At 39.4% G+C, this 22842-nt stretch overlaps 1 protein-coding gene across 1 annotated transcript; it reads right to left on the bottom strand.

The window, feature by feature from the left end:
• Positions 1–1176: 1176 nt before the first annotated feature.
• LYVE1 (lymphatic vessel endothelial hyaluronan receptor 1) lies at positions 1177–21940 on the bottom strand. Its single transcript, XM_090267651.1, has 6 exons — positions 21665–21940; positions 17944–18115; positions 17695–17834; positions 4088–4381; positions 3297–3375; positions 1177–2752 (listed from the first exon to the last, which is right to left on the bottom strand). The coding sequence occupies exons 1-6, from the start codon at positions 21747–21749 to the stop codon at positions 2566–2568; spliced, it is 957 nt and encodes a 318-aa protein (XP_090123777.1). The 5' UTR covers positions 21750–21940; the 3' UTR covers positions 1177–2565.
• Positions 21941–22842: the final 902 nt, after the last annotated feature.

Raw genomic sequence — 22842 nt, 5'->3', positions numbered from 1 at the left:
TTTCTTATTGTATTATCAAGTGTAATAATTCTTTATTATTAAGCTTAGATCTTTGTGGTTCAGACTTGGGGTGGTGCTGAAGTGAAAGAAATATAGTAAAGCAAATATTTGAAGTTAGATCAACCTCAAAAAATCCCTTCCCCCTTTTTTTGCATTTCTCAAAAACTATGAAAGAGATTTAAATATATATGACACAGCAAAATTTATAAAAACTTCCATTTCAACCCTATTTGCATCACAGCCCATAATCACTCTGGGGAATCTCCTTCCACGTAGCTCCCAAGTCTCTCTCAACACCTAGCACCAAGTGGGGCACTCCAGATGCCCCCTCCCACCCTGTGTGAGCTATGTACATCCTTCTGTTGTAGTTAAGCCTTGATTGCTGTTGGCATGACAATGGGAGGGCTTAACCCCAGGCTGGCCAGCTGCAAGGATTGGCTTCGACCACTGTGGATGACCACTCTGCTGCCCACTGAGCTGTGCAGTGCCTGACCCCATGGAGCAGGACTTAACTTCAGCAGGGCTCTGGTGCTCACTGAGTTCACCCCTTGGGTATGTCGCTTGTGGAGGTGGCTCTGGGGCCTCCTGGGAGGTGCAGGCCAAGGTCAGCTGCCACCTGTGTCCTCCCCAGGGTCACCCGACATTAGCTACTTGTGTTGGACTTGGAGGTACCTAGCATAGACCGAGTTGAAAGCCAATGCTGGCTAGTGCCGGGCCTGAGTCCACTTAGTGAGAGATACAAGGTAAGCCAGACACTGCTTGTTTTAGAGATTTTAGGAAAGTCTGAAGCAGGAGCCAAGACAGGCCGTTCATATGTTCTCTATCTCCAGATCTTCCCATTTTTCAAGGGAATCCCAAAATATAACTATGTGAAATGTCTTTGTTTGTAATTCTTGGCAATTAAACAAAATTTAAGATAATACTTTGTGGACCAACAAAAAAGAATATGCCAGCCAGCTATGGCCTTTGGGGAGAATTAGCAATCTAAGAAGAAAAGACAGAAAGCTAGAGAAACGGGACAAATGAGCTATCCTGACTCTCCTGCTTCCTGTGAACTCTGAAGTGGATTGGAATGTAGGACCTGAAGCCTAAGAGAAGGATGTTTTTTGGTGTGTGTACTAAATCAACCTAAAATTAAGACCACATGAAGCAAGAACAGCCCCACACGATGATGCATATACTACTGAGTTTACACTTGTTCATAGTTAAACAACCATAATTTTCTTTTACTTTTGCAAACAACAGATTACTTTTATTTTGCTTGAAAGGTATAATACATCCATGTAAATAAGAGAGCAAAGAAGTTTTCTAAGTGCTTTTATTTTTTTTACTTCTGCACTTTTCAGGTTCTTCTTGCTGGAAAAAAGGAGAGCTAGTAATACATTTGTTAATTTGTTAGTGAAAATGTGCATTGGCGTATAAAGGTAATGATGTATTTTTAACTATGTTAATAATAAATTAATTATTAATTTATTAATAAATTAAGATTACAGTGGTTGCCATATTAGAGAAAATTAATGGATTAGTGTCATAAAAAAAAGACAGTTTTAAAAGTGGATAAGCTAGAGATATCAAAACAAAACAATTAGCTTCAGACAACATTATACTATATGCAATCTTTTGATGAATTATATTCAATTATAAAATGTAATACCTTGTACAGCACCTAATAGAAGTAGGTATTCAGTAAGTGGTTGTTAAATTTCATTGCTTCTTAACACAGTACTTTTCCTCAGTAACAATTTCTTTAATTCAGATAAAATAGAAGTTTGCAAGAAATTTTTTTGGTTTCTTGTAAAAATATGTACATATTTTAGAGAAAATAGCAGCAGCAGAAGAGAGAGGAAAGAAAATGTGTGTATGTTCTAAAAAGTGTGTATGTTCTAAAAAGTGATTTCAGCTCCAATTACTCAGAGATAAGTATTTTGACCCTGTCTGTATTCATAGTCCCTGCTTACAATATGCTGTCAATTTCCTCGACCTCATTCTTCTTCTCTATTTACTTTGGCTTTACAGAGATCAGCTCTCAAGTCACAGGAATCTCTGTGGCCTTCAGCTGCTAAACTTTTCCTTCTTTTGCTCTTGCCTGGCTCAGAAGAACATGCCAGGTGGTATAAATGTTTCCTTTTCAGAGCTGAAGAAGGGATCTGGGCTGTAGAGTCAAGAGAGAAAGACTTGGTTTAGGTGGCATCTTGGCTCTCAATTCATCCATTCTCAGCCAGCCTAGAGGCCTCTTTACAAATGTGTCCTGATTAGCTGTTTTAGATCCTTGTGCTTTGAGAAGCTCCTTTCTCCCTCTGGGATATTATTAGGACATAACGAGGCCAGAAAATCTGTGGGAAACTTTGGAGACAAGAAAATAGGATCCAGCAAGGATTTCAGTGAGAAGGGAATTCACTGTGGTTACCTACGTAGCCCAAAGGTACCCCTGAGCCGATTCCAGTTAGGAAGCAAGGCTGGACTTCCTTGTTTGGTTCTTTGGCTCTTTTAGTTTCCCCATCTGGGGCCTGGATATATATCAGGAAAGAAATCAGCCCCGGGTTTGTTTTCTCATTTTTTTCTCCTCTAAACTTCAGCCTCCAGGTATCGCATTGTAGTTTTGGGTGTATTCTTGGGCTCTTCCGGCTTTTTATCAGTTTTCTTTGATTCCTCATTGGGGTTGCTATCATCTGCCTTCTCTTCCTTTACTGTTTTGGTTTCAATCATTTCCTTCTGCTGATTCTTGTTTGTAAAAGGGAAGGCCTTGACATACCTGTAGGCATAAATGTAAAATCAAAGTGAGAGCCTTCTGTGTAACACATATAACAGTAGATTATGCTTTGTCTGTGATGGCCATGTTGGCACAGCATACTGGGTACCTTTATTTCAGAAAGATGCTAACACATGCACACTCAAATACATTAGCACATCCCCATTCTAATGGATTCATTTAAATGGGATAGTAAGCTCACAGGTCAAAGTTAGGCTGACCTCACAACCCTCCCATCAAAAGCAAAGAATCGAAAGTTAAATAAAGCATAAAAAATTTCCTCTAGATGTCAACCTTTAAAAAAAAAATCTTGATTTTCAAAGGGAAAGCCATTAACTATGATATAAAGGCTGGATGACAATGCATGTGCTGAAATAGTAGGGAAGACTGGGTGGTAGGGAGGAGAGCTGAGATGAGGGAAAACATTACAATATAAGAGGACTGCCATCTCCATTTTGACCAGAAAAATGCTAATAACAGCTTTGGAAAGACACAAGATAGGCATGTAATGAAGATAACAAGACTAATGGTGTGCCAACAACCCTACCTTTTGACGTAGCAAACAGCGAGACCAGCTGCAGCAACAAAGAAGAGGAGCGCAAGCACTAGTAAAGCTGTGGGAACACCTGGAGGAAACAGATATGGCGTGTTGGTCCTTCACTTATACAGTGTTGTGCACAGCCCTTCTAATAACGAATCCTTGCCCGTGACTGAGATACAGACAATGAAGGAGAAAAGCCTTCTCTGTGACCACACAGGGGCCACTTAGGATGTTGGGTCCACATCTGCTCCTTGCCTATAGAACCTTTGGCCTTATCTCTCCTACTCTTCTTATTCTGTAAGTTGCAATATGACAGAAAGAGTCCATTTTTCTCTCTGTGGCCTTGTGAGGATAAGTTTGGAGCTAATAAAGTAAAAAAATGTTTACTGTTAAATAAGAAAACAAACTTTCTAATTATATGTATTTAAGGTATATATTTTTAAAAAAGCTTACACATTAATAGGTAGTGATTTATTTTAAAAGTCTTTGAGTTTGACAAATGAAACTATTTTGTACTCATGATTTTTAGTTTGATCATTAAGGTTTTTTTTTTTTTTTTTTTTTGTAGAGCTCTCAAGTTCTATGACTATGAAAGTTGAGTTTGCATTAACCTTTTATTTGTATTTGGCAGGTCCTGAGTGCCCAATCTGGAGACAGCCTAGTTTCTATGTATTGTCTGTTATACACACACACACACACACACACACACACACACGCACACACACACACACGCGCGCACACGCGCACACACACACACACCAAAACAAACAAAAAAACGCAGACACAGAAAGCTTTACCTCCAAACCCAACACCTTCATTCTTGAATGCTGCTTCATATTCAACATGTGGTTCAGTTTCTGTAGACGCGGTGGTGGTTTCTATAAAAATTTCTGTTATGCAAATTAATTTCCTTTTTCGTGGAGCAGTGGAAGCCGGAGCAGGAGGATGTGTAGGAGAGTAAGGTACACCAGGTAATGCTGAGTAGGTATTGTCACTGCCATTCATTTCAGTTGCGTATGTTGTATTTTGAGTGTGGAATATGGGATCTTTGGTGGTGATAATTTCTGGAAAGCATGAGTTAATCCAAGTATCTGTTGGGGAGGGAAAAATGAAACGACAAGTAAGTTTTGCAATAGTCTCCTAACTGGTCTTTCTGCTTCTAGTCTTACACCCCTCTAGGCCCCTTACTCTGTAACTGGAATTGTCTTGCAAAAATGCAAATCTAATCATATCAGTTCCTTCCTTAGAAACTTTCAAGTGACTGTCACTAATGCATGGCCTATAAGGCCCTCCACGGTTTAGGCCAGCTGACATGACCTGCTTCATATCATCAGTCTTTCTTTCATTCCTCCTACCATACTGAAATTTCTTCAGTTCTTTGATATGCTCTCTCACATTTCTCACAGACCTTTGACCTTGATGCTTTCTTCACCTGTAATACCCTTTGCTCTTTTTATTTAGCTCTTACTTATCCTTCAGGTCTCAGATTGAATATCTCTTTCTTAGGCAAACTTGATGACTAGATTGGGTTCCTAGGCATATGTTCTTGGACCTCCTTGTATTTCCCTTGTCACAGTTCTCACCACACTCCTCCCCACTGGCCTGTCTTGATCATCATGATAAGTGCACTATACCTGACACAGAGTACATGCTCAATATTTGATGAAGAAAGGAAGGAAGGAAAAGTGAAAAGAAGGAGAGGATAGGGAGACCAAATATACACACATGAAACCACTTCAGGGCAAAGATCTACTAAAACCAGATTTCTCTGTGCTCATCAAAAAGGCAGGGGGAGAGGGTAAGGGAGAGATATAGGTTTGCTTTTCAATCTGTTGTATCTGCTAGAGAGGAAACTAACATTTGTTGAACATCTTGTTCTGAGTCACCATACACTTCATTTAACGATTTTATCAAGTCTTCATTTATATAGGAGGAAACTGAAGTTCAGAGAAACTGAATGAGTAGCCCAAAGTCACAGAACTAGTAAATGGCAGAGCCATGAATATATTATAATATAGATTTGCATCTATTTAAAATCTCTCATTATTTGTGGCAGTGGGCAGTATCAGCTGGAATGTTAGCTGTAAAGAAGTCATTGCATTCATTTTTGAAAATTAAATAAATTATAAATCAAGTCATGGATATTATAGTACTGATAAAGCATTTGACTACATATGCATTCAGTCAGAATTTTATGCTATTCATTTTACTTTGAAAAGACCGCTATTCAAATAGACATCACCTAGACTTTCTCTGCCCTGAATTTTTAGCTATATTTCCTTTTTTTGAGCAATGCTGAGTTCTTCTTTCAGAAAATGAACATTTTTAAATATCATAGGGAAAAAAACTGCTGAGCACAATATACTATGCTGGGAACTGAATATATAGAGGAAAATAAGGCATGGTTCCTGTTTCCAGGACAGAGTATTTTGACAAGAATAGGGGGAGATCAGTGGAGATTCACAGAGAATATGGCATTTGAGCAGTGTATGAAGCATTAATGTATTCATTCAACAAATATTTATTGAGCTCCAACTTCATGCAGGTACTGTTCTAGTTGCTAGAGACATGGTGCACACAAGACAAAGTCCCTGCTTATAAGAGTCTTATATGCTTTTGGAAGTATATAGATAATAATTTTTTTTAAAGCCAGAAATGTCAAAGGATGGTAAGTATGCTTTTAGTATATTTTATTGGTTATGCTGTTACAGTTGTCCCAATTATTTTGCCTTTGCCCCCCTCCACCAAGGACCCCACTTCTGTCCAGCAGTCCCCCCTTTTTGTTCATGTCCATGGTTCTTGCAAGTAAGTTCTTTGGCTTCACTCTTTCCTGTACTGTTCCTAACATCCTCCTTGTCTATTTTGTTCCTACTGATTATGCTTCTTGATCCCTGCACCATTTCCCCATTGCTCCCCTTCCCCCCTCCCAGCTGATAACTCTCCAAATGATCCTCATACCTATGGTTCTGTTCCTGTTATGCTTGTTTGCTTAGTTGGTTTTTGTTTTTATTTTTATTTTTAAGATTCCATTGTTGATAGTTGTGAGTTTGTTATCATTTAAATGTTCATCGTTTTGATCTTCTTTTTCTTAAGTAAGTTCCTTTAAAATTTCATATAATAATGGCTTGGTGATGATGAACTCCTTTAGCTTTACTTTGTCTGGGAAGCACTTTATCTGCCCTTCCATTCTAAATGATAGGGTTGCTGGATAGAGTAATCTTGATTGTAGGTCCTTGCTTTTCATCACTTTGAATACTTCTTGCCTGGAAATTTTCTTTTGAGAAATCAGCTGATAGTCTTATGGGAACTCCATTGTAGGTAACTCTCTGGTTTTCTCTTGCTGCTTTTAAGATTCTCTCTTTATCTTTAACCTTCGGCATTTTAATTATGATGTGTCCTGGTGTGGTTCTCTTTGGGTCCAACTTGTTTGGGACTCCCTGTTCTTTCTGGACTTGTATGTCTGTTACCTGTGGTAAGTTAGGGAAATGTTCCTTCATTATTTTTTTCAAATAAGTTTTCAATTTCTTGCTCTTCCTCTTCTCCTTCTGGAACCCCTATGATTCAGATATTAATTTATTTAAAATTGTCCCAGAGGTTCCTAATCCTTTCCTTATTTTTTACAATTCTTCTTTCTGTTCCAGGTGAATGTTTATTTCTTCCTTTTGTTCCAAATCATTGATTTGAATCCTGGGTCCCTTCCCATTACTGTTGATTCCCTGTATAATTTTCTTTACTTCACTTTATACAACCTTCACTTCTTCCATTATTTTGTGGCCATATGCAATCATTTCTCTGAGCAACCTGATCACCAGTGTTTTGAACTCTGCATCTGATAGGTTGCCTATCTCTGTTTTGTTTAGTTCTTTTCCTGGCATTTTGTTTTGTTCTTTGACTTGGGCCATATTTCTTTGCCTCCTCAACTTGGGAGCCTCCCTGTGTTTGTTTCTGTGTATTGGGTAGAGCTGCTTTGACTCCATGTCTTGGTAGTGTGGCCTAATGTAGTAGGTGTCTTGTAGAGTCCAGTGGCATAGCCTCCCCTATCACCCAAGCTGGATACTCAAGGTGCACCCTTCAAGTAGGCTGAGTACACTTTCCTCTTGTAGTTGAGCCTTGGTTTTTGTTGGCAGACCAATGGGAGGGATTTGTCAAGGCCAGTCAGTTGCAAGGACTGACTGTGACCACTGACCACCAACCTCTGCCATCCATGGAGGATCAGCTGTGCAGAGACAGGTGGTGGTGCTCCAGCATGGTCCGTAGCTGTCCACTGGGTGTTCTGGCTCTGGGGTTTCCACGGTTGTGGAGGCCAAGGTCAGCACCCACCTGTGTTTTGCCTGGGGCACCCTGCCTGAGCTATAAAGCAATCTGAGATGGCTGCTACTTGTGCGAGACTTAGAGATTCCCAGGTGAAGCCAAGTTGTGAATCTAAGCTGTCTGCTGGTAGTGCCAGGCCTGGAGCTCACTGAGGCCATCTGTTGCTTGTTTGATAGGATTTAGGAAGTTGTGAAGCATGAGCCCAGATCAGCCATTCATATGGAAAAGCAGCCTAGGTGGGTCTGTAAGTTGGGTGGGGCAAAGTCTCTGGGGATCTCCAAGGCAGGTCAGAGTTAGCCAGGTTGATGGATTCTCAGATATGGCATCAGCTTTCCAGCTCCGTGGGGGGAGGGTTTAGAAAAGGGCAATGGCCTCTGCTTGCTTTGATGCCAGACACTTCAGTTTCTCCCTGTATACCACTGGTGCCTTTCAAGCTGCTAACCTTGTCTGGAGCTCAGAGGGAGTGAGTGTGAGTAGGTGAGTCCATGTGTGGGTTCCTTAAGAGGAATTGCTTGGGGCTTCAGCAGTTTCTTCCATTGACTCTATCCCTGCTGGCTCTTGCAGTCAGAAGTTGTGGGGACTTATCTTCCTAGCACTGGGACCCTGGGTGGGGTCCTGGTCTGGGGTTGGGACACCTCACTTCTGAGATATCCCTCCTGAAGTTTTATCCACCATATGTGGATGAGAGACCAGTCCATTCTGCATCTGTACCCCTCCTACCTGTCTTGATGGATGTGGTTTCTTTTATTCTGTACTTGTCAGACTACCATTCAACTTGATTTCTGATGGTTCTGAGTGATGGTTGTTTTATATTTTAGTTGTAATTTTGATGTGGTTATGTGAAGAGGTGAGGCCTGTCTGCCTTTGCCATCATCTTGACCAGATTCAAAGGATGGTAAACATTAAGAAGAAAGTTGAACAGGATAAAACTTAAACTGGAAGGGGTAAGGAATGAGGGACTGATACTCTCAGTAGCATGATAAGAAAAAATGTCTTTGTGTAGGTGATACTTAAGCTGAGAACTGAATGATAAAAACTGGCGGTGATTGAAGATCTAGGGCAAAAAAAAATTGCAAGTAAAGAGAGCAGGAAGTTCAAGAACCCAATGTTTAATGAACTCAGAATTTTTGATGGGGGGAAAATAGACAGAATGGTTGGAATTGAGGATAACTCATCTAGTGTGGAAGGGGTGATAGAATATCCCAGTCAGTAGAAAGAAACATGATCCAAGAATCCAGAAGTTGAAAGTGAAGTTATGTTAGAAAAATCAGAAGAAGCACAATGAGGCTGGAGAGCAGAGTGTGTGTATGATTGGCAGCATGAAAGACTACAAGAAAGAGATGAGATTGGAAAGATAGTTTGGAGCCAGAGTATTGAGATTCATCATTGTCATGTTAAAGAATTTGGGATTTATTATGCAGAAACAGGAATTTTCAACTGGAGTCCACAAACTGATATACAAAATTTAACAACTGATATACAAAGTTCTCATATATGCCCAATTTTATGTGCAAAAAGGCTTTCTAGTTTACATGATATTCTTAAAAGGGAAGTTACCTAAGATTGCATGGAAATAGGGGAATCCAGAAATGTCTGGAATCCTGGAATTTTGATCTTAAAGACCTTTGAGGGAAAAGTGATTCTTAACCCTCATTGTGAGTTAGACTCACCTGAAGAGCTTTAAAAAAATATTGATGCCCAGAATCCATTCCAGGCCTAGGTTAATGATGTGTGGTTATCACCATGGAAGGTGCTACAGGAAAAGTAACATGATTTAAAATTTAAATCCTGGTTCTGTCCCTTATTGACTGTGACCATAGTATAGTGCTCTCTAAGTATCAGTTACTTCTCCTGGGAAGTAGAAATGATACACTTGTGTCCTTTTACTGAGGATTAATGAGGTAGGAAACATGTAGGGCCTAGCACAGAGTATGGACAGAGTAGATAAGATCTATACAAATTAGTTTCTTCTGCCTCTCTTCATTAAGTGTAGATGAGAAGGCCATAGTGTGAGGGAGCAAGAGCAGTCTGGTCCTGTGATCCCTAACTGGCCAAGGATACTATGTCTCTCACTTGGAAGTGTTAGGACCTGGTTCTCCTTTTCCTGCAATCTATAAATATAATTTCTCTAGAATGTACCACGTGCTCTGGTAGGTATTAAACACAGAGTGGAGTTGGAGTCCCAGAGGAAAGGTAGGGGTAAGGGATAAGGAAGGATTCTTAGGGAAGATGGCATTTGATATTTGAATAAAGAGAAAGAGTTAGTCAGGTAGAAGAAGATGGGCACTGTGGCAGAGGGAATAGCATGAAGCAGAGCTTTAAAGGCACTTTGGTCCTATCCCCAAAGCTGACAAAAATGGTGATAAGAAAGTTAAGATAAGGTTGAAAATCAGCGTTAAAGTTACTCTGATCCCCAGACCTACCTCACAAGATAGTAATAAAAAAGGAAGTTACCATAACAAAGAAGCATAGGGTAAGTTTAGATTAGCATTAGGATGAGGGTTAGGGTCACTCTGATCCTCATAAAGATGTCAGAAGCAGGTTAATCTAATTTATTTCAATGTGATGATATAACCACTCAGAGTAGTGATTTTTTTTATGTTGCTTTTGTACACAATTCTTTGACAGTACATGTTTAGAGGGCTATCTTCTAAGGACTAAAAGAAATGTAAAGAAATCTTCAAACTCCTCTCAGTAGGTTTATTATTCTTAATAATGTTGATTTTGAAATTTTGAAAGCATTGTAGAACAAGAAAATATATGAATATTATTTATTGGGAACCAAGATGTTGCATATAAGGAAAAAAGAGATATAAATATAAATAAACTAAGGAAAAACTTGAATTGTTAAATTTGGGTTATAAATAACAATAAAAATCCATAATTTTAAAACATATATATATGTACACATATGTGTATATGTACTATGTGTTTGTTGGGGGAAGTCATCAAGAGGATGTGACCGCCAGTTGACTAATTAGTTGGACCTGGGTAACTGAAGGCTCCTCATCCCCTCATTGTCCTTGGAATGGGCGTTCTGCTTTCCTTCCTGGTGCTAGAAGCTACCCAAGGACAGAGCCCTGAGATAGTAAGGTGCTGGTTGAGATCATCTGTATAGTACAGATAACTGAGCCCAGTTAAGGTCTCCTGTGTTCATGACTGAACCCCGTTAAGACCTCTGTATAAACTTACAAGATTCTGGCAGGCAGTGCAGGAATCTACCAGTCTTGAGGCCACCCAAGACAAGCTTCAGAAGTAAGTTCCTTTTTTTTTTAAACCTGCCACCTACCTATCTGGAGTGATTTGCCTCTTAATTTAGTCTCTCCCTGCCCTATGCATACAGGGACCAGTTTCAGATTATACCTGGGAAGCTACTAAGCTTGTGAACCAGCAGTATATATAGAGAGATATCTTTTTTAGTGGACAGCTATAAAATATGCATCTTTCCTAGCTGTCCACTAAAAAGGACTGAGAAGCAATGAAAACTCCAGTAGTAGTGAGAACAATTTGCATCCAGATCTTGATTTTTAATTAACATTCACCATTAAAAAGAACCAGGGCTCCTCAGAGAAATAAATAGCTGATAATATGTCTGGAAGAGAGAAAAAGTACAAAGGAAGCCTGGGACACGCTATTATGCCAGAAAGTAAGGACTTGATCAAATACTAACAGGATTAAGGACAAAAGTCAACTAAAAGGGGCTCCTACTTGCCAAATTTGGGACAGTTCGTGCATCGGAAAGAATAAGAACTGTGCTTTGGCTGATGTGGCTCAGTTGTTTGGGTGTTGTCCCATAAGACTGAAAGTTTGTGGGTTTGGTTTCCAGTCAGTGCACGTGCCTAGGTTTCAGGTTGGTATGGTCAGGGTGTGTAAGGGAGGCAACCAATCAATGTTTCTCTCTTGAATCAATGTTTCTTTTCTTCTCTTAAAAAAAATTTTTTTTAAATTGTTTATGCTATTACAGTTGTCCCAATTTTCTCTCCTCCTCTCTCTCCCTCCCTTCCCCTGTTGCTAAAATCAATGGGCATGTCCTCAGGTGAGGATTAAAAAGGAGAATAAAAATTGTATAATGTATTGAACACACAGAATAAGTAAAATATTGTGTCCATGATAGTATAAGGGGGAGGAAAGAGATGTGTGTATGTGTGAGTATGTGTGTGTGAATGAGAGAGAAAGGTGGGGGGGAGGCCCTTCTTTATCAAATATGCCATGTAATAAATGGAGAAGGAAGAATGAATTTAGAAAATAACTATTTTTACTTTTTAAAGAAATAGAGTGAAATAATCAGGTTTGTATAGAACTCTGAGGAAAAAACAAAGCCAAAGGTATTACTCTCACTGACTTCAAATTATACTACAAGCAACAATAATCAAAACAGCATAGTATTGGCAGAAAAATAGACACATAGATCAATGGAACAGAACTGAGAGCCCAGAAATAAACTCACATGTATATAGACAAATGATTTTTGACAAAAGATCCAAAAACATACAGTGGAAAGAAGAAAGCCTTTTCAATAAATGGTGCTGGGAAAATTGGAAAGCACATGCAAAAGAATGAAATTAGATCACTGTTTGTCCCCATATACAAAAATGAACTCAAAATGGGTCAAAGGCCTACATATAAGACCTGAAACAATAAATTCTACAGGAGGAAATATAGACACTAAATTTATGGACCTGATCTTAGAGAAGATTTTAAGAATTTGAGCCCAAAGGCAAGGGAAGTAAAAGCAAAAATAAATGAATAGGACTACATAAAACTAAAAAGCTTCTGCTCAGCAAAAGGAACTGCCAACAAAACAAAAAGGCAACCAAGCGAATGGGAGAAGATACTTGCAAATAACAGCTCCGACAAGGGGTTAATATCCAAAACATATAACGAACTCATACAACTCAACACCCCAAAACAAGCAATCCAGTTACAAAATAGGCAGAGGAGCTGATCAGACATTTCTCCCCAGAAGACATAGAAATGGCTATTAGACATGAAAAGATGCTCAACTCCATTAGCTATTAGGGAAATGTAATTCAAAATTACAATAAGTAAACACAGCTCACCTCACACAATCACATCAAAATTGCAACTAAATTATAGAACAACCATCACTCAAAACTGGCAGAAACCAAGTTGAATGGAAGTCTGACAACTATGGAATTAAAGAAACCACATCCATCCAGACTGGTAGGAGGGATGGAGATGTGGAAAAGGCTGGTCCCACATACACATGTGGTGGATAAAAATTTTGGAGGGATATCTTGGGAATGAGGAGTCCCAGCCCCACATCAGGCCCCCCAGCGCATGGTACCAGTTCCAGGAAGATAAATCCCCATAACTTCTGGCTGCAAAACCCAACAGGGATTGAGTCAGTGGGAGAAACTTCTGGAGTCCCAAGCAGCTCCTTTTAAAGAACCCACACATGGACTTATATTCACTTCCCCTGAGCTCCAGCACTGGGGTAGCAGCTTAAAAGGCACTAGTGGCATAGAGGAAGGAACTGAAGTGGCTGGCATCAAGGCGAGAGCTGGGGGACAGCTTTCTCCCAGGCAGAAAGGTGGTAAGAGCCACAGAGCTGGCAGGCAGGTGCCATATCTGAGACTCCATTAACCTGGCTAACACTGTTTGCTTCACCTGGAGATCCCCTGAGGCTCTGCCCCACCCAACTTACAGATGTTAACAGTGTCTTTCCCACATGAATGGCTGATCTTGGCTCATTTTTCACAACTTCCTAAATCCTCTCAAACAAACAACAGTTAACTTCAGAGATTGCCCACCCTCACCCTGTCCCCATACCTCTTGCTAAGTGGTTCCAGGCTCAGTACTAGCTGCAGCCAAACTAGATTCACAGCTTGGCTTCACCTGGGAATCTCCAAGCCCAGCAAAAGTAGCAGCCATCTCAGGTTCCTTTATAGCTCAGTCAGGATAGCCCTGGGCAAAATACATGTTGGGGCTGACCTTGGCCTGCACCATCCGGGAAACCCCAAAGCCTTTGTACCCAGTGGACAGCTACAGACCACTTTGGTGCACCACTGCCCTGTCCCTATATAGCTGATGCTCATGAAGGACGGAGGTTGGTGGTCAGTGGTCACAGCCAATCTTTGCAACTGACTTGCCTGTGTAAATCCCTCCCATTGACCTGCCATCAATAACCAAGGCCCAACTACAAGAGGAGGGTGTACTCAGGCCACACAAAGAGCATACCTCAAGTACCCAGCTTGGGTGAGAGGGGAGGCTGTGCCACTGGAACCTACAGGACACCTACTACAATAGGCCATGTAGGTCAATACCATGACAGGGAGTCATAGCAGTTATACCTCATATGTAGAAACAAACACAGGGAGGCTGCCAAAATAAGGAGACAAAGAAACATGGCCAAAATGAAAGAACAGATCAAAACTCCAGAAAAGGAAGTAAACAAAATGGAGATAAGCAATCTATCAGATGCATAGTTCAAAACACTGGTTATAAGGGTGTTCAAGAAACTTAGTGTGACCTCAACAGCATAAAAAAGATCCAGTCAGAAACAAAGGATACACAATTTGAAAAAGAGAACAATTTATAGGGAAACAACAGTACAGTGAATAAAACCAAGAATGAAATCAATGATTTGGAACATAAAGAAGCAAAAAACATTCAATCACAACAACAAGAAGAAAAAAGAATAAAAAAAAGAATGAGGATAGTATAAACAGCCTCTGGTACAATTTCAAGAGGTCCAACATTTGCATGATAGGGGTGCCAGAAGGAGAAGAGAAAGAACAAGAAATTGGAGATCTATTTGAAAAAATAATGAAAGATAACTTCCCTAATTTGGTGAAGGAAATAAACACGCAAGTTCAGGAAGCACAGAGTCCCAAACAAGATGGATGCAAAGAGGGCCACACCATGACACATCATAATTAAAATGCTGAAGGTTAAAGTTAAAGAGAGAATCTTAAAAGCAGCAAGAGAAATGAAGTTAGTTACCTACAGGGGAGTTCCCATAAGACTGTCAGCTGATTTCTCAAAAGAAACTTTGTAGACTAGAAGAGTCTGTCAAGAAATATTCAAAGTCATGAAAAGCACAGACCTAGAGCCAAGATGGCTCTACCCAGCAAAGATATCATTTAGAATTGAAAGGCTTCCTGGAGAAGAAAAAATAAAAGGAGTTCATCATCGCCAAACCATTATTATGTAAAATATTAAAGGGACTTATTTTCTAAAAAAAGATCGAAACTATGAACAATAAAATGTTAATAAATACATACCTGTCAACACTTGGATCTAAAGAACAAACTAAGCAAACAAGAAGAACAGAGACAGAATCATGGATATAGAGAGTGTTTTGATGCTTGCCAAATGGGAAGGGGGTATAGGGGAATGGGTGCAGAGGTGAGGGGATTGAGAAGTACAAATAGGTAGTTACAGAATAGCCATGGGGATGTAAAGTACAGTATAGGAAATGGAGTAGCCAAAGAATGTATATGCATGACCCATGGATGTGAACAATGGTGTGGGGATTGCCTGAGGGAGTGGGGGGTGCTCGGTGGAGGAGGGAAAAAGGGGGAAAATTGGAAAAACTGTAATAACATCAATAAACTATAATATAATAATAAATAATAAACTACAATAAGATACCACCTCATACCTGCTAAGATGGCTATTATCAACAAGACTAGTAATAACAAGTTTGGGAGAGGTTGTGGAGAAAAAGGAATCCTCATTGACTGCTGGTGGGAATGTAAACTGGTATAGCCACTATGGAAAACTGTATGGAGGGTCCTCAAAAAATTAAGAATACAGTTACCATTTGACCCAGCAACTCCTCTTCTGGGTCTCTACCCCCAAAATTTGAAAAATATTTATTTGCAAAGATATTTGCACCCCTGTGTTCATTGCGGCATTATTCATGGTGGTCAAGAAGCGGAAAAAACTGACGTGTCCTTCAGTAGAGGACTGGATAAAGAAGATGTGGTACATATACACAGTGGAATACTACTGAACTGTAAGAAAAGGTGAAATACTGTCATTTGGGACAACATGGATAGATCTTGAAGATACCACACTAAGTTAAACAAGTTAGAAAAAAATCAAGAACTACATGATTTCATTCATATGTGGAATATAAAACTGAAAGCAACAAATGGACAAACAAGAAAAAACAAGCAAAAAATTATAAACACAGACAACAGTATGGTGGGTACCAGAGGGAAGAGAGCTGAGGGAGCAGCAAAGAATAAAGCACCAAATATACGGTGACAGAGAAGATTTTACTTTGGGTGGTAAACACACAATGCAATATACAGATGATGTATCATAGAATTGTACACTTGAAACATATATAATTTTATTAACCAGTGTCACCCCAATATATTTAATTAAAAAAATGCAAACCAAAATAAAACACAGAAAAAAAAAATAACCATTTTTACAGCCCCCCATATAATAACTGATTTCAGCAAGGATCACCAATGGCTGCTTAGACTATTAGGTAAAGAAAGTTCGGGTCAGAATATTTGCCAAAATATCACACTGTAGATTATCTACTCATTGCAAAGAGGAAAACATATCTTTGAGTTCATCAGAGAGGTCTGGCAGTCACCATCTTAGTCAAATGATCAAAAATTAGTACATTAATAGTGGAACATATTGACACTAAGTGCCTTTTGTTGGGATGTGATCTAAAGTACATGGTATCATCTATGAAGTATTTTTGCTAAAAATATCAAACATGCATCTAATTAAGCTTCTAGACCTAACTTTAAGTATACAGGAAATACAGGGGATAGAATTATAAGTTAAATAAAACTGTGGGGAAACTCATGAATCCAAGTCCTCTTCCCCTGAATCCTTTTTGTTGAATCTAGCGGGCTGGTTATCGTATCATCACATTGAGAGCTGGCAGGAAGGCCAGGCAGTTAAAAGGTCAAGCCATTTGACAGATGTGGGCTGGCTATGAGATACACAGGTATTGAATCACCAATTTCCCAGTCACAGGTGATGGGCTGAAGAGGCAGAAGGGAGGATGGTGTAGTGAAAAAAATGGAGGAAGGAGCTTTATGTTCCAATCTTGACTCTGCAACTGACTGTAGGACTTTGGACAAACCAAACCTCCATTCTGAGTTATAGTTTCATTCATGAAGTGAGGGAAGTAGACAACGTGTTTTTCAGGGTCCCCTCTATGCCAAAGCCCCCTAGTTCAGAGGACTGCTTGGACCCTATGTTGCCTTTGGGAAACATAATATTGTTGATGCCCATTTATTTCTTCGATCTTAGAGAACCATTTTGGAATCTATTCTTGTATGTGGCCACTCAACTATATGGCCTTTAGAAGGTCAGATTTTTGAGTATGTATGAAGAGAAATAAATCAGGCAGAGGTTCTTATGACAAACTGAGAACAAGTATTTAGTAAATGAAAAACCTTTCTGAGAAGGTACTTAAACCTTTCTGAGACTGCAAAGCACTTGTGCTTAGGCAACCAAGTTCTCCAAGCAAGGTTAGAGGATGTCTACATGACCATAAGCAAATCAGTTCTACTTCCTAGCTTCACCTCCTTCCTCCATGGAATGGAGAGTAGGTATTGTTCTAAAATATGTCAAATGTAGTATCTGAATTTTCTTTCCTGTAAAGGAATGTAGGATAATGGAAAGAGCATGGTTTTAGACTTAGATCTGTGTTTAAATCTTTATAGTAATGAGATCTTAGACAACTGTACTTACACCCTCTGAGCTAAGTTTTTTCTGCAAAATGAGGATGATTAAACATACCTCATAGGGAGATTTTCAAGGTTCAGTAAGATAACTTAGTATATTACTTTGTCCATAGTGGATATTTCCTTCTTTTCTTCCTGTTTATTTTATAGGATGGAGTGGGGAGGTAATGGAGCCTTCAGGGATGCCCTTCCTCTGATGTTGCCAGTCAGTATATTTTCCCTAACTTTTTCCTCTGAGTGGCACACTGCCACATCTAGCCTGGTCACAAAGTCAGTTTGGGAAGATTAAATAAGCATCACTATGATTGCTGCTTCTCAGGGTCGTGCTTCTCAGACATGTTGTAGAGCTAGAGAAACCCAAAGAAAACATATCATATGGAGAGACTGCATATGTGACTTACCAGATGAATTGTGACAATAGGCGTTAAAATTTTTACTGAGCAAATTTCTCCAAACCAGGACGCCTATCCCGTTCTTTCCACACTTGGGGTTTGGGAGAATCCGAGGGATGACTAAGAACTTATCTGAGACCCATCCGTAGCTGTAAGAGAATAAATACTCGCTGAATGGTTACGTTGATCTCTGTGGCTGAACAAGAACACAGAGCCAAAAGAGCTCTGGCTCTGTTTGTGAATCCTGCTGTTTCTCACCTGCATGTCTCAAAGCCAGACTTCCGTGCTGCTTCAACCTGGTCCTTGCTGGCTAAAGTTAGTCCCATCAGCCTACAGGCCTCCTGGGCTTCTGTGAAGTTCAGCTGCTTGACTGTTGTTTTGGACACAAGGGTAACCCCCTTAATTCTGCATGGCATTGAGATGGAAAGCTCTGCAAAGGAATCACACAGACCCTCAGTTTGCTGCTGTCCTTGTCCAGAGCCCTTAGGCTCCTCTTTGTTAGCACAGCATTATTGTCTTGATGCAGCAGTGAGGTCACTGTGGCTGGAATTGAAGTTTAGAAATAACAGGACACAGGACACACTTTCCCCACAAGGACATCCTGCTGAGATAGGTGGGTGCTTGGACTGATCCACGCTGTACCTCTCACCAGATCCTAGTCCACTATATCACATGGCATTTAAGTGCCTTGTTCATTACATGGAGGCTTTAGCTAACAGTTCTGACGTGGAGTCTAGGTGATTCTGTTGCTGCAAACCTTTTTGGTGTCTATAGAATAAATGATCTGAGAGTTGGAGAAACATAGAATTCACGTCTCTTGCTAATAAAATAGCAATACATCAAACTAAATGTGGGTTGGAGATACCATTATTTCGGAGATGGGTTGAAAAATATTGCACTTGGTATAATCAGAGTTTTTTCAGTCCCAGATCTTCTCTGACCATTGGGGGGCAGACTTACTCAGAAGTTCCTGGAGGAGCTGGGCAGTTAACCTTGCATGGCAGAAAAACTAAATGAAGTAGAGTTTTAGAGTCAGACCTGGATTTGAATCTAGCCTATGTTGCTTGCTGGCTCTGTGACCTTAGGCTAGTTATTTTATCTCTTAGCCTCAGTTCCCTTATTTGTAAAATTGACAGAATAACAATATCTATTATATAGGGTAGTGAGAGTTAAAGGAGTTAATTCCAATAAAAATGCTTAGCATAGTGCCTGCTAACGAGTAGGTGCTCAATAAATCATAAAGAACACTGTCATTATGTTATCATTAAAGCATTTTGCTTTCAGTGTTCAAATAGTCTCCCCGAGGAGGCTGAGGCAGTTGAACAGTTAAGATGTGAGTAATATTTTACTCAAAATCTAATGAGTCGGAGAGTTCTTTTGATCCCTTCCTTCTGAGTTCTAAGATTTATAAACCTGTATGAAATTGTGAGTTGCAATGCATTCAGATACATTATTCCTATTGGGGTCATCCACAGAAGTCCATAAAAGGGTGTTTCAATCTCCCAAGTAATTGCTTGTAACACAGATCTGAGCATTGGAAGCCCAAATGCTTTGACCACTTTCTAGGTTAGTATAAAAGAAGTTTCTTCTTGAAAACATGGAAGGAATATTTCTAAGTCCTCCGTGTGACCTTGCTGTGCTATGGTTCAGGGGGCTGCAGGGAAATATGTATATTATGTACAGTATTTGTGGGTGGTCTTGTTTGCTTCCAGATTCTGTTCTCACCAAAAGAGAGACCTGAGAGCCAACACTCCAATGTGAGTGTGACGAAACTGCCTCTTATATGAATACTAATACCAGTATTAATTACAGCTTCTAAAATACGTCGATGCTACTCTGTGCCAAGCCCTGTCTCTTTTAACAGAAAGTTGAGGCTCAGGGAGGTTAAGTAACTTTCCCAAGCCCAAGGATATAAAGCAACAAGTGGCAGACTGAGGGCGCACACCCAATTATGACCGACTCTAAAACCCCACTTCCTAACTAGGACACTATTCTGCTTCTCACTGTGCTATGGGGAAGAGATGAACACACACAGACACACACACACACATAGAACTAGAACTGAACTCTTGGAACACACCATTTGTCCTGGAATTTGGCTCATTTAGCCCATGAACTTGTTATTGCTCATACATATCTCTTAGAGCTATTTTTTTTGGGGGGGGGGTTGCTTGCAGGTTTATTAATTACACTATTAATAATATGATACTTTCATCATATCTCACTTTTACTCTAAATAATATTACTAGTAGTAATGACAGATCTATTCTGGGCAAGAGACCTAGCTTTGACTGTTTCTTGAAATGTTAATCGGCTGTGAGACCTTGGGCAATTTAGCGTTCTCATCTGTAAAATTGGGATGTTATATCTCCACCACATAATTTTTGTCAGAATTGAATTAGAGAAATAGTACCTAGCAGAGGCTGGGTCCAAGGTAGGCAGTTAACAAATATTAATCAAGTTTGAGCTTTTTAATTTTATTTAAGGACAAAAATAGGTAGCTGGTATCCAAGGGTTACACCAGTAACCTCTTAAGCGTTCTCAGGAAACAACAGGCATAGTAGAAATAGTATAGGCTTAGCCACTACACTGAGCTGAATGCAAACCCAAGCTTTATTATTTACTGCTGTATAACATTAGGTAAGTCACTTGGCCACACTCGACCTGTTTCTTCATCTATAAGATGTCTTCTTGAGATATTATTCTCAAGCATAGGGACACATAATTTCCCTTTAAATTGCTCAGATTTTTATTTTCCCAGAGCTGCAATGAGTAATTTGTAGTTACAATTTGTGGTTACAATTCCTTTTTAATATATATTATATATTAAAATATTTTAAATATATATATATATACATACACACGCACACACATACATGCACTTAACTCTATATCTCTACATAACAGGTCATCAAGAACACTATCTCTCATCCTCATCCACTCATCTTCATTTGTCACCTTTCCTCAATCATGGTTCTAAATAACTTTCAGTTGTTTCCAAAAATTTAATTTCCTAGGAAATTTTTGCCATTACTGAGAATGATCTGAAGAGTGTGACAGTCATTGTCAAAGAACAATTGAGTAATGGCAACATTTTAGGGAAAAGTGAATAGTCTTCTCAGGGGAGATTTCAAAGAAGACTAAACTTACTTGACAGTAACAGCTCTAGTATTTGTATTTTTAAAAAATCAATTGTACGACTCTAGCCTCCCTTAAAAAATTAAATATAATAATATATGAATTAACTCTGGATGGCAGCTCCCGACATTTTATATCTCAGTGCATCTTCAGCGTCAGAATACACAATTTTTCTTTTAATGTACTCAAAGTTTCATTTACCCAGAGCTGAAATGAGTGATTTGTGGTTACAATTTTTTGCTTACAGTGCAGAATGAGGTTACCATTTAGGCATCTCAAAGCCCAGAAATCATTTCAAGTCATTCCTTTGATAGAGAACCGGTGGCTGATTTTTATACCTCCATTTCACAATTTTTCCAGTTAATTTGCTATTTACTGCATATTAAAAACATATGCATCCCATGATAGTATAATAAAATTGAAATTAAAATAATTATATTGGCACTTCCAAAAATTTAAAACAGTCTAATATTCTGTGAAAGTTAGTCATTTTTCCCAGGTTTAGTGATTGCTTAAAAAGTTTTACAATTATAACTTGCTTCTTCAATGAAACACTTTTAAAAACAAATGATCTCTCCTCAGTGTTTTGTTTCAAAATATTCTCATTAAAAATAGTTTATAACCAAAAATAAAAGCCAGGATAACATAAAAGTAAATGTGAATTATTTTGGTGAAGTTGACAATATGGTGAAAACATTTGTGGCAGACTTGCCAATTAGGCTTCTGTAGACATTGAGGGTTGCCCCCACTCCCAGCAATCCACAGTCAGGGACTTAGTAGGCTTAGGACAGGTTGTAAGATCTTGCCTTGCCTCAGGTTGGCATTCTGCTAAGAAACCTACCTTGTACCTGGAGAGAGCCTTGGACCAAGAGCCTTGTGGTCCAGATGGAGGCAAGAAGCAACACCAGGCTGAAGCACTTGGTCATTGTGCCAACCCCTTCAGAGCCAGAGGAACACCTCAGACAGCCACTGGCAGCAACACAAGCATACGATCACCAGTCTGGATGGAGACTTCTGGAAATATGTTGGGGCCCCCACTGCTCCACTTCATAACTGAGACATCCGGATTTCCCTGCTTTCAAGCTTCTGACTTGTCAAGGTCACTGTGGGAAATGAGTGACGTCCCCTGAATGCCCAGGCTGCACTTTGTGGATAGCTTTCTGGAAAATTTAGCTAATGCTGACTCAGAAAACACAGAAATGAGGAAGACAGATAGCACAATGTGAACTGCCGAAGATTTTCCCAATTTCCATATTCCCTGCCACAGCCCACCGCCCCCACCAGTTCAGTGCTCACACAGCCATTGTTATTGCTTGTGGAGCCCATTCAATTATATACTCCAGGAGTGTCTCTGTCTCTAAAGGAGATTAAGCATGGATTGTGCTTTTCCTCTCACAATCAGTGGTTTTTTTTCTCCCCCAGTTGCATATTCTTGTAATCTGTGGGGAAATAATGCTAAGGCTCGTGGAAGCAAATGCTCATTTAAATACCAAGGGCAGATTCTTCATGTCTCCCTTTGGGACTTCTTTTATACATTTAAAATTTCTACACCAATACAGGTGATCCCTTCTTCAAAGAAACCAGACACACACAAAATTCACATTTAAAAAATACAAGTGGGGGCAATTCACAAAATTAGTTGCTTTACACTTTACTAAAAAGAGTTTTTAACTCTACAATAGGAATTACTATAGGGGCCCTTTATAATAACTCTTTCTTTAATAACTTTTCTTATAGACCAAATAACTTCTCTGGTAGACCAAAATTCAGCATAGACTTCCCCTTTGTCATTTGACAAATGTGAAGTTTGTCTGGGCTGTGTACAAGCAGACTGTGCTCTCCATTTTCCCAACTGAATTTTCAAAGGTTGGTCCTCTATAGAATTATGGAATTCTGCCTTGAGAATCAGGCCTTGAGCAAGGGTTTATGAGTTTTTTACAAAATGAATATACTTTATAGGAATTAGTGTATTGATAAATAGTTCTTTTCTATACAAATGGTTAGATATCTATACAGAAA

This window comes from Furipterus horrens, unplaced genomic scaffold (genome assembly GCF_987537825.1).
Source record: "Furipterus horrens unplaced genomic scaffold, mFurHor1.1.pri manual_scaffold_2, whole genome shotgun sequence".
Lineage (NCBI taxonomy): Eukaryota > Metazoa > Chordata > Mammalia > Chiroptera > Furipteridae > Furipterus > Furipterus horrens.
The sequence above is the reverse complement of the archived record's forward strand: the minus strand, read 5'-3'. Positions and strand labels throughout refer to the sequence as shown.

What these genes read in the sequence shown, in the direction of transcription:
- LYVE1 (XM_090267651.1), bottom strand. Translation starts at nt 21,749, where the DNA reads ATGACCAAGTGCTTCAGCCTGGTGTTGCTTCTTGCCTCCATCTGGACC. An exon ending in CTATTGTCACAATTCATCTG is followed by an intron (nt 4,382 to 17,694) that starts GTAAGTCACATA and finishes CCTCCCCAACAG; the next exon opens with ATACTTGGATTAACTCATGC. An exon ending in TGAAGGTGTTGGGTTTGGAG is followed by an intron (nt 3,376 to 4,087) that starts GTAAAGCTTTCT and finishes TGTTTCCTCCAG; the next exon opens with GTGTTCCCACAGCTTTACTA.